Genomic DNA, 12,092 nt, shown 5'->3' with positions numbered 1-12,092 from the left:
CAGGGCCTGAGAGGGAGGGGAAGAGGGAGGGGTTGTGGTGGCTCCCTATGGATACACCGGGAACACCTCGGTTGTGCCTGAATAGGTGAATTCACGGAGCAGCAGTGGCTGGAAGCGGCATACACAGGAAATCCCAGGCATAGGAGGGTTTGGGTGGGAAGGGAGCGTCAGAGCTCATCCAGTTCCAACCCCCTGAGATGGGCAGGGACATCATCCAGACCAGGTTGCCATGAGCAGGAGCATTTAATCCAGACCAGGCTGCCATGAGCAGGAACATTTAATCCAGACCAGGCTGCCATGAGCAGCAGCATCTTCATCCAGACCAGGTTGCCATGAGCAGGACCATTTAATCCAGACCAGGTTACCATGAGCAGGAACATTTAATCCAGACCAGGTTGCCATGAGCAGGAACATTTAATCCAGACCAGGTTGCCATGAGCAGGACCATTTAATCCAGACCAGGTTGCCATGAGCAGGAACATTTAATCCAGACCAGGCTGCCATGAGCAGGATCATTTAATCCAGACCAGGTTGCCATGAGCAGGAACATTTAATGCAGACCAGGTTGCCATGAGCAGGAACATTTAATCCAGACCAGGTTGCCATGAGCAGGAACATTTAATCCAGACCAGGTTGCCATGAGCAGGAACATTTAATCCAGACCAGGTTGCCATGAGCAGGACCATTTAATCCAGACCAGGTTGCCATGAGCAGGAACATTTAATCCAGACCAGGTTGCCATGAGCAGGAACATTTAATCCAGACCAGGTTGCCATGAGCAGGAACATTTAATCCAGACCAGGCTGCCATGAGCAGTAGCATCTCCATCCAGACCAGGTTGCCATGAGCAGTAGCATCTCCATCCAGACCAGGCTGCCATGAGCAGTAGCATCTCCATCCAGACCAGGTTGCCATGAGCAGGAGCATCTTCATCCAGACCAGGCTGCCATGAGCAGGAGCATCTTCATCCAGACCAGGCTGCCATGAGCAGGAGCATCTTCATCCAGACCAGGCTGCCCATACATGAATAACCATGGAAACACAAGTGTTAAATACACCCTAAGGAACCAGCCCCAGCATCTCCAGCAGCTGCACTCCAGCTGCAAACACCTGCAGTCCTGCAGCAGTAACTGTACTTTAAACACCAACCACAATGAATAAACCACCCCAAAAGCATCACCAAGCCCAAGCCCTGAGGATGCTGTGAGCGCACTGAATGGTGCTCAATGGAACTGCCTCCGTTCCGCTTCGCAGCGTGCGGACAGCGGCCGCTCCTGGAAGGCAGCTCCGGATCCCGGATCGTAGGGGGACAGGATGCTCCGGTGGGAGCGTGGCCGTGGCTCGTGAGCCTGCAGCTCCATCGCGGTGGTGGCCGGTACTCACATGTGTGCGGAGGGGTTTTAGTCGACAGGAGTTCGGTGCTCACCGCTGCCCACTGCGTCGCAGGGAGGAGGTAAGGGAGCTGTTGGCATCTCTCCTTAGTGACGGGGAGGAGGGTACCAGAGCAGAGCATCACCTGAACAACAGCGAAACCAGAGGTGTTCTGAGCTCTCCTAGTGCAGAGCCAATGGGCAAAGCACAATCTGAAGGGGGGGCTATAGGGATGCTGGGGATGGACTCTTCATTAGGGACTGCAGTGACAGGACAAGGGGGAACGGGTTCAAACTGGAACAGGGGAGGTTTAGATTGGATCTAAGGAGGAAGCTCTTCCCTGTGAGGGTGCTGAGGCACTGGAATGGGTTGCCCAGGGAGGTTGTGAATGCTCCATCCCTGGCAGTGTTCAAGGCCAGGTTGGATGAAGCCTTGGGTGCCCTGGTTCAGTGTGAGGTGTCCCTGCCCATGGCAGGGGGATGGAACTGGATGAGCTTCAGGTCCTTTCCAACCCACAGCATTCCATGATCCGATGAGTCAAGACCAGGACCTGTTGGATCCGCACCTCTTGCTGGGTCCAGGCCAACCTTTGGTGTTTGCTTTTGATGGGTAGTTTTGGGGGCTTTTTTGGTCATGGAGCTCTGGGTTTTCTGCTCAGGAGATTGTGATAACCTAGCAAAACAAACAGAAAATGAGTCCAGATTCATTTAATGAGTTAATGATTTAATTCGATAGTTGATAATTAAATTAGTTAATTATTAAATCAGTTGATAATTAAATTAGTTAATAATTCCATTAAATAGTTCATTATTTAATCAAAAATGGAAAGAAAAGGATGCAATATTAGATCAGAAACCCCACAATTCCTTGGGGTTTGCCCTATTCCCCATTTCCTGCTTGGCACCCCCAGCCCAGGCCCTTCAACTGTACTTGGAGCAGCTTTGCTGCCCTTCAGCCCTCTTGGCTTTGCTGCATCCCTGAACACCATTGCACAACCCTCACACTCGTTCAGGCAGGTCCATCCCGTGTTGACTTAACCATGACCTGGAAGGAAGCTAAGCTGGACCTAAATGCCCGACCTTTGGGAACGTCGGCATTCCTCAGGACCTGGCTGGATCCAGATTCAGGTCCCACTCAGTATCAGCAGAGGTTCTTTCCAGTGTGCTTGGATAGGAACATGATGTGAATGACTCTGGCCCCATGCCTAAGATTAAGAGGAATATTCATAGATCCATATGAATAATATAGTCATACAGTTAAGATAGTCATATAGTTAATGTATTCATATAGTTAATACATTCATATATTTATATTAAATATGCATATGTTCATATAGATATTTATGTTCATATGTTCCTATATACATTTATGTTCATATATATATTTATGTTCATATGTTCATATATATTTATGCTCATATATATATTTCTATTCATGTTCATATATATATTTCTATTCATGTTCATATATATGTTCCTATATATATATGTTCATATATATCTATATTCATATGTTCATATATATATGTTTATGTATATATATTTAACACTCCCCCATCGAGGTCCAAGCACGGCCTTTGTCAGCATCGTGGCTTTAAACCAACCTCCTTTCAGCCACATAAATCCATAGTTTGACCTTTTCCATCTGCTGGGAAGCAAAGTGTGAGCATCTGCTTAACCCACTGAGCTGAATCTGCCCTTAGAGCCGTAACCAGCAATAGGAAACCAATGGTGTGGGCCGCACAGAAGGGTGCTCAGCTGAATTCAGGCCAGGTCATGGTTCCTGCAGGGTTCTAAGGGTGTATTCCTAAAGGAAATGCATCCATTAAATGACACCAAGGAATGGACCCTACCTGCATTCCCCATCAGGGACACATCCACCTGGCGAGCTGTTCTGGGGGTGCACAACCTTGGGCAGCCCCGTGCCCACACCACCAGGAGATACCTCAGGAGCATCGTGGTGCACCCAGGCTTCAAGAGAGACACGTTTGAGAACGACATCGCCTTGCTGGAGCTCAGCACCGCAGTGCGCTACGGCAGCACCATTCAGCCCATCTGCCTGCTGCCCACACACTGGTACCCGCACAGCCACAGCGGAACCCAGTGCTTCATCAGCGGCTGGGGACGCACGAAAGAGCAAGGTAAAGAAGGGGCTTGGTGGTGCTGAGCGGGTCCTGAGCTCTGCAGCTCACAGCAGGGGCCAGGCCCTCAAGCTTGACGAGGTTCTGGGGTTGTTGTACATCACCAAGGGTTGGTTTCTGTGTCGAGCAGATTCCATCCATCAAAGGCACACAATCCTTTGCCCTTCTTCCAAGTGGAACAGGGAATCATGGAATGGGGTGGGTTGGAAAGGACCTGGAGCTCATCCAGTTCCAACCCCCTGCCATGGGCAGGGACACCTCCCACTAAACCAGGGCACCCAAGGCTTCATCCATGGCTTAGTGTTATTGCAAACCAAGAACCCTGAAGGCTCTGAGAAATGCGAGGGAGCAGAGGGGTAAGCACAAACACTACATCACCTCTGAAGCCTGCACTGAAGTTTGTCTCTGCTAGAAGCAGGCACAATCTCTCTGTTACACACCTAAGGACATGCAGAAGTGAGCTTAAGCCTGAGCGGGGCAGGGGAAGCACAGTAGGTATTGCTATGGCATGAATACATCACCTTTTGGTATGCTGTTTTCCACTGAAGGTAAGATATCAGCTGTGTTACAAGAAGCACAAGTGGAAATCATCCCTTCTGAGGTCTGTAACAGTGATGATGCCTACAGAGGGCTGGTGAACGACAACATGATCTGCGCTGGCTCTCTATGGGGAGGCACCGATACCTGCCAGGTAAGAAGGAACATTACACTCAAGGCAGAGCGTCAGGGCCATGGTGATGATCAGCATTTGTAGCATCATTCATTCCAATGGCACAAATAGGAAGCAGGAAACATATCCAAATGCTAAAGAAGCATCAGGAATCAAAGCATGAGATGGTGATTCCATCCTTAGAAGGAAAAGGTGCAGCAAGAAAACCAACCCAACTTTAGTTAAGGACACTGAAACTGATGCAGGGTTGGTGTTCTGGTCACGGTGGTGTCACCCAGCATCACCAGATCTGGTCTGCATTGTGCTGTCCATGTATTAGCATCGTTGCCACTCTCCAGTTAACTTAGCTGATGTATTACTGACCTTATTCTGCAGCGTTTCCTGGAAGGGAGCATCTTTACTAGTGGGGTTTCTATTTCTCTATAGGGAGACAGTGGAGGACCTTTGGCGTGCTATCACCCCCCTACCAACAGGTTCTACCTCCTGGGGATCGCCAGCTTTGGAGTTGGCTGCGGCCGACCACTATTCCCTGGGATCTACGTCCGTTTGTCTCAATACAGAAGATGGTTACAAGCTGAACTGGAGCTGAATAACAAGGCTGGGAGCCCCATGAGTGCTCCACTCACCGTCCTCCTGAGCCTGACACCCACAGTGCTTGTGTGGGGTCTCTGAAGGGATAAACCATCGCTGGAGAGGTTCATTCTGCCTGGAAAACCTTTGGGAAGAGACCTAGCTCCTGCTTCAGAATAAACCTGAGAGCCAAGGGACACACACGGGGCTTTTCAAGCTGGACATCGGGTGCCCCCATCCCCATCGGGTGCCCCCATCTCCATTGGGTACCCCCATCCCCATTGGATGCCCCCATCCCCATCGGATGCCCCCATCCCCATTGTGTACTCCAATCGGGTACCCCCCTCCCCATCGGATGCCCCCCTCCCCATCAGATGCCCCCATCCCCATCGGGTACCCCCATCCCCATCGGGTACCCCCACCCCCATCGGGTACCCCCATCCCCATCGGGTACCCCCATCTCCATTGGGTGCTCCTATTCCCATTGGGTGTCCCCCTCCTGATTGGGTGCTCCCACCCCCATCGGATGCCCCCATCCCCATCGGATGCCCCCATCCCCATTGGGTACTCCAATAGGGTACCCCCCTCCCCATCAGATGCCCCCATCCCCATTGGGTACCCCCATCCCCATCGGGTACCCCCCTCCCCATCGGGTACCCCCCTCCCCATCAGATGCCCCCATCCCCATTGGGTACCCCCATCCCCATCGGGTGCCCCCATCCCCATCGGGTACCCCCCTCCCCATCAGATGCCCCCATCCCCATTGGGTACCCCCATCCCCATCGGGTACCCCCCTCCCCATCAGATGCCCCCATCCCCATCAGATGCCCCCATCCCCATCAGATGCCCCCATCTCCATTGGGTGCTCCTATTCCCATTGGGTGTCCCCCTCCTGATCGGATGCCCCCATCCCCATCAGATGCCCCCATCCCCATTGTGTACTCCAATCGGGTACCCCCCTCCCCATCGGATGCCCCCATCCCCATTGGGTCCCCCCATCCCCATCGGGTACCCCCATCCCCATCGGGTACCCCCATCCCCATCGGGTGCTCCTATTCCCATTGGGTGTCCCCCTCCTGATTGGGTGCTCCCACCCCCATCGGATGCCCCCATCCCCATTGGGTACCCCCATCCCCATCGGGTACCCCCACCCCCATCGGGTGTATATCTTCCCATGTCTCTCCAGTTAACCAGTTAACTCAGTCAAACTGGGACCTGTGTCAGCCTCAGCAAGACTCCCCCATAGGCTTGATATGAAACATTGCAATTAAAAGCCATTTCCGAGTCCAATCACACATATAGGGCACACCAATCACACATATAGGGCACACCAGCCCCACATATAGGGCACACCAGCCCCACATACTTTGCCTTGCAGTGGTACTTGTGGGGCAGCACTTCATGGCACTTGGAACAAGAGCAGACCAGGCCACCTCTGGGCTCCCACAGCAGGAGAAGAGACCTCTGCCAGCCTAAGCCCGAGTTTAAGGTACCCAAGAAGAGAAGGTCCAGCAGCAGCCAAGCCCAGCCTGGAGTCTATCAGGCTTGAGAACAAGCAGCAACCCAGTCCGCAAGTCACCATCAGGGCCAGCAATTGCCAAGCTGCTCTGTAATCATAGAGGAGGTTAAACCAGGCGGTCAGTCTAAAGTCCGGATTAAGAACCTTCACAGGCAGAGACAGAGCTGAAGAGCAGCATTCATCCTACAGAGCCCAAATAGCAACTTAGGCTCAGAGCTGGGTTTAAATAGGGCTCCTGGGTGTGGTCTAGTGCACAGGTGAGGCTGTTTAGGGTCATTAAGGCTTCCTAATGCCCTCAGTGCCTTAAGGGGGCACCTGAGAGCAAAGGGAAATCCTAGTTCTATCCACAGGGCCCACAGAGTGAGGTGTGATTGCAGTGTTGGGATGGGGTTTTGTTCCATCTGTTAGCTGGTGTCGTGGTTAGGGTTAGGGTTAGGATTAGGATTAGGGTTAGGATTAGGGTTAGGATTAGGGTTAGGATTAGGGTTAGCTCTTCTTCCTCACCTACCCCAGAAACATTCTATCAAATGAATGTTCTGTGCATGAGACACAACCACAACCACTTCACTTGTGTGGGATTCAGTAAATCCTCTTGGAGGCCTTTGCAGGGCTGGGAATGGTTGGAACTGGATCTTGGAGCTCCAACCAGGATGACTCCATCATTCTATGCTTCTAAAGCCGACACGGTCGTGTCTGCACATTGGGATGAGCTGAACGTCCTCATTGCCACAGCCCAGGGTTATTGAAGCAGAGTGTGTGGGATAATCCCTGTTGTTTGCTGCTTAAAGCAGCCAAACCAAAGCAGCAGTTAAAACTGAGCTCAATGTGGTGCCCTTATGAGCAGGGCTGTGAAGCTTCCCTGTGTGTAATCAGGGTGAAGAGGTACTTGGAGGCAGGGAGCACCCTCTGGGTGCAGGGCTAGGATTAACTGCATAGCAGTAATGAAGAAGAGGTTGTTCATTACTGACTGGTGTGTTCCAGCATGGGAAGTGCTCTCCTTCCTTCCCCATCACTGCCATCCAGGCTGACATCCACTGCCCTTGCCTTTGCCATGATGGGATTCCATCCAACACCACAGCCTGAAGTCCCCATGGATACCTGGGGCTGTTCCCAGCTCCAAGGGGAAAAGTGAGGCTGGGTCCATCCCAGCACCACCAAACCGGGATTAACCCCCCTTAGGCTCAGGCTCAGGTTTGTGTGCAGCAATGCGGGAGCCAAAGTCCTGCCTTGCTCCGGGACAGCTCCGGAACAGATGGAATAAGCATCTCAATGGAAGCCTTCTGGGAGCAAACGGGATGTGGCACAAGGGGCAGGATCGGGGGCAGAGCCTCCTGTGCCCCATCACCACTGGTGCCTGTGGGCATGGCCAGGGAGGCTGCGCTATTCCTTTGGTCGGGAATTGTCAGCACGGAGGAGCTCGGGAACAAAGGGCACATTCTTAGGCTCGGAGCCCTTCCTGTCACCAGGACATTAATCCCTCCTATCCCAAAAAGGGCTTTTCCTATGGGAAGAACAAGTTTTCCAGCCCTCCTGAAGCACCGAGAGCCCTTTCCCGATGCGCATTGTATTAACCATTATGGAAATGTATGTAAATGAGCTCGGATCCAATGAGACAGAAGCATTTAAATATTCATCATGCCACTACAGCATATGCAAAGCAGGCTCTGGGCAGGGCGGTGCTGAGCTGCTTTCATTTGCTTGCCTGGGGCTAATGAGGCTGGTAATGATGTGGGGCTGAGTGGGACTGAAGGCATTGCATTAAGTCAGGACTAAGGGGCTGGGTCAGCCTAAGTGATGCTCACCCTGTGCATGCAGGGAGGGACATGGGGTGGATGCAGCCACACATTGGGGATGTGCTTCTTTCCCTGTTAGGCCCATGCTCGTGTGGCTGTTCCCCCATGGGTGATGGGAAGAGCATTGGGGTGTCAATATGTGATGGTTGAGAGGCTCCTTTGGTTCCTGAGGCTCCTTATGTGGAATCCCATGTCTCTTCCACCTTTCCATTGCCTCTTTCCAGCAGGTATTGTTGCTTGCCATGGGAAGCTTTATGGGCTGGAGCATCCCTGCTCTAGAGCCAGACTGGGAGAGTTGGGCTGGGATTAAGAGCAGCTCAATCTGCCCAAACTGAGGGCAGCTCCAGTGCCTAAAGGGGCTGCAGGGAACCTGGAGAGGGGCTTGGGATGAGGGATGCAGGGATGGGATGAGGAGTTTGGGAAGAGGGAAGAGTTCAATGGGATATGGGGAAGCTCTTCCCCATGAGGGTGTTGGGATGTGGGATGGAGAAGCTGTGGCTGCCCCATCCCTGGCAGTGCTCAAGGACACAGGGATTGGAGCATCCTGCTCCATGGGAAGGGATCCATAGGGATGCATTGGGGCTGGAGGAGCTTTAAGGTCCTTTCCAACCCACTCTGTTATTCCAGGTGTGTGGTGGGAAAGGGCCTGAGTCCATCAGCTCTTCCTACAGGGATGATGTGATTTATGCAGCTCATAGGGATGGGGAAGAAGCAAAACTGATTTGGTTCTCTCTTGTTTCCTACAGGTTACATTGGAGTCTTTGTCCCTTTCCTCCTGCTGGGAGTGAAGGAAGTCCCAGTTCTAAACCAGATTGGGGATGAAGATGAGCATCTTCTCCACTTCCTTTCCCTTTAATGATCCATGATGCTCTAATTGGGCTCTAAGTTGGCTTCAATACCTCAGAACTGCACCTGTGCTTCTAATGAGCTTTGCAATTACAGGAATAGCTTCATCTTCCCTTTAATTAGGCAGTGACAAGGTGAGTGTTGCACCTGAGCTCCTTTCATGCTCCTTCCCCCATTGCCCAGCTTAGCAGAGCCCCAAACCCGGATTCATTCCCAGACCCCCCCTGAACAACAGGATTCGGAGCCTCCGGGAGCACATTCCCACCTGGAGACACCCGGAGCGAATCCCATCCTTGTCCTGGAGCTCCCAGTGCCTCCTGCAGCCTCCCAGCATCACCCTCACACTCGGTGCTTGAGGGCAGCTGTGTGGCTGGTGTGATCCCATGTATCCCATTGTCCCTGTAGGAATCCCGCAATGGTTTGGGTTAAAGCTCATCCAGTTCCAGCCCCTGGCACTGTCTCTGCTTGGCCATTGAGCTGTTTGCATGGGGCATCCAGCCCATTCCTTACCCACCATCCATCAGATCCATGTCTCTCCAGTTTAGAGACAAGGATGTCATGCAGGACAGTGTTAAATGCCCTGCACAAATCCAGGTAGATTCCATCCTTATCCATCAATGCTGTGGCTCCATCCCTAAGGGCATGACTTGGCTGTCACTAGTCTCCCCCCATTGCCCATGTGCCTTAGTATCTTTTCCAGGAGGATCTGCTCCATGATCTTAGGATCATGGAATAGTTTGGGTTGAAGGGACCTTAAAGCTCCTCCAGCTCCATGGGCAGGGACCCCTTCCATTGGAGCAGGATGCTCCAATCCCTATGTCCAGCCTAGCCCTGAACACTACCAGGGATGGGGCATCCAAACCTTCTCCATCCAACCCATCCCAGTGTCCCAGCACCCTCATAGGGAATAACTTCCTTATCTCCAACCTGAGCTTCCCTGTTTCAGTTTGATCCCATTGGGGGGGGGGATATTTCCCCTTTTCCAGGCAGGATGGGGCTGGTGGCTCCATCCATCCTCACTTTGGGACTGCAGGAGCTCATGGATCTGCTCATCCCTAGGATGAGGGAACGGGATTCCGGAATGCCGGCACATGGAGCTCAGCCTCCTGCATATTACAGTGGGAGGCTGGAGCTGGAGCTAATGCTATGCAGGAAGATGGAGCCTCTGGAGTTATTCCTGTGCCTTCCCAAGGGAAGCAGGCGCTGTTCCCATTCCTGCTCCCATCCAAAGCCTTGGGAAGGGCTTTGGGATGATCCCAAGCCCTGGCAGGAGGCAGGGTCAGCACCAGGACCCTATCCCAAGCGTATCCCAGAAGGAAAGTGGATAATGGGGGGGATAAAGGGGAACAAACGGAGCCCTTTGTGCTGCCCTGGGGTGTTCCCGTTAATGCCGTGATTAATGTATTCATTTATGCTAATGAAATGCTGCGTTAGGGGCTTGATGAGCCGGCGCCGAGCCGGGGTCAGTGGGGGGGGGGGTCCCCTTGCACCCCCCCAGCAACGTGGGGACACTGGTGGGGAATGGGGATTGGGTTTGGGGTCTGGGGGGGTCCTGAACTTCGGGACCTCCCTTTGGGGGGGTCTGGGATGGGGCTGTTGGAAGGGGAAGCAATTGGGGCTCCGGTTTGGGGGGGTCCTGAGCTTTGGAGGTCTGACATTGGGGGGGGCTCAGGGGTGGAGGGGGGGGGGCTGTGGTTTGGGGGTCTCAGGACTGGGGAGTTCTGAATTGGGGGTTATGGGGCTCTGCTTTGGGGGGCTGGGATTTGGGGGGGGCTCAGGTTTTGGGGTGCCAGGGCTGTGGCTTGGGGGTCTCTGCTCGTGGAGTGTGTCCAGGTTTTAGGGGTGTCCCTTGCTCTAGGGGGGGACCTTTGTTTTTGGGGGCTCCCCGGGTTTGGGGCATCGCTGGGTTTGAGGTGTCAGCTCCCTGGTTTTGGGGGGTTCCTGGTCGGGGGGCCCCGGTTTTGGGGGTCCCCTGTTTCAGACGAGTCCCTACTTTCTTTGTGGGGGTCTCTGATTTAGGGGGTCCTTGCTCTGGAGTGTCCCTGCTGAGGGTTCCTCCGTTTCTGGGGGTCCCGGTTTCTTGGGGTTCCCTGCTCAGAGAGGCCCGGTTTTGGGGGTTCCCTGCTCGGGGGGGTCCCGGTTTTGGGGTGTTCCCTGCTCAGAGAGGCCCGGTTTTGGGGGTCCCCAGTTTCAGACGAGTCCCTGCTTTCTTTGTGGGGTCTCTGATTTAGGGGGGGCCTTGCTCTGGAGGGTCCCTGCCGAGGGCTCCTCGGTTTGGGGGGGTCCCGGTTTCTTGGGGTTCCCTGCTTGGGGGTCCCGGTTTCGGGGGTTCCCTGCTCGGGGGGGTCCCGGTTTTGGGGGGTTCCCTGCTCAGAGAGGCCCGGTTTTGGGGGTCCCCAGTTTCAGATGAGTCCCTGCTTTCTTTGTGGGGGTCTCTGATTTAGGGGGGGCCTTGCTCTGGAGGGTCCCTGTCGAGGGCTCCTCGGTTTCGGGGGGGTCCCGGTTTCTTGGGGTTCCCTGCTCAGAGAACCCGGTTTTGGGGGTCCCCTGTTTCAGATGAGTCCCTGCTTTCTTTGTGGGGGTCTATGGTTTAGGGGGGACCTTGCTCTGGAGGGTCCCTGCCGAAGGGTCCTCGGTTTCTGGGGGTCGCGGTTTTGGGGGTTCCCTGCTTGGGGGGTCCCGGTTTTGGGGGGTCCCTGTCGAGGGTTCCTCGTTTTTTGGGGGTCCCGGTTTCTTGGGGTTCCCTGCTCAGAGACTTCCAGTTTCGGGGTTCCATGTTAGGGGGTCTCAGTTTCGGGGTTCCCTGCTTGGGGGGTTCCGGTTTCTTGGGGTTCCCTGCTCAGAGAGTCCCTGTTTCGGGGTTCCCTGTTCGGTGGGGTCCCTGTTTTGGGGTGTCTCAGTCTGTGCCCTTCCTTCTTCAGGATCCCCCCTCTTTGTACGGTGTTCCCCTCTCGCCCCCCTCATTTGGGGGTACCCCGAGCGCCCCCCTGCGTCCGCGCCCGCGCATTGCCCCCCCCGTCTGCGGCAAAGGCCTGCGCATAAATTATGCTCATGACGCAGCAGCTTAAACCCCCCCCCGGACACGCGCAGGAACCCGCGGAGCGCGCACCCGCGGAGCGCGCACCCGCACCCCCCCCCCCCCCCCCCCCCCCCCCCATCGCTCCGCACCCGCAGGGTCCCTGT

The 12,092-nt window shown here is 54.2% G+C and overlaps 1 protein-coding gene across 1 annotated transcript; it reads left to right on the top strand.

Moving 5' to 3' along the window:
• The first annotated feature begins 1,226 nt into the window (after window positions 1-1,226).
• Window positions 1,227-4,853, top strand: TMPRSS12 (transmembrane serine protease 12). The gene is made up of 4 exons (XM_034071599.1): window positions 1,227-1,453; window positions 3,240-3,511; window positions 4,060-4,202; window positions 4,608-4,853. Exons 1-4 carry the CDS (start codon window positions 1,227-1,229, stop codon window positions 4,851-4,853), a joined length of 888 nt encoding a protein of 295 aa, XP_033927490.1.
• The last annotated feature ends 7,239 nt before the right edge of the window (window positions 4,854-12,092 follow it).

Source organism: Melopsittacus undulatus, chromosome 21 (assembly GCF_012275295.1).
Source record: "Melopsittacus undulatus isolate bMelUnd1 chromosome 21, bMelUnd1.mat.Z, whole genome shotgun sequence".
In the NCBI taxonomy this organism is placed as follows: domain Eukaryota; kingdom Metazoa; phylum Chordata; class Aves; order Psittaciformes; family Psittaculidae; genus Melopsittacus; species Melopsittacus undulatus.
The sequence above is the reverse complement of the archived record's forward strand: the minus strand, read 5'-3'. Positions and strand labels throughout refer to the sequence as shown.

What these genes read in the sequence shown, in the direction of transcription:
- TMPRSS12 (XM_034071599.1), top strand. Translation starts at nt 1,227, where the DNA reads ATGGAACTGCCTCCGTTCCGCTTCGCAGCGTGCGGACAGCGGCCGCTC. An exon ending in CACTGCGTCGCAGGGAGGAG is followed by an intron (nt 1,454 to 3,239) that starts GTAAGGGAGCTG and finishes ATTCCCCATCAG; the next exon opens with GGACACATCCACCTGGCGAG. An exon ending in GGGACGCACGAAAGAGCAAG is followed by an intron (nt 3,512 to 4,059) that starts GTAAAGAAGGGG and finishes TTTCCACTGAAG; the next exon opens with GTAAGATATCAGCTGTGTTA.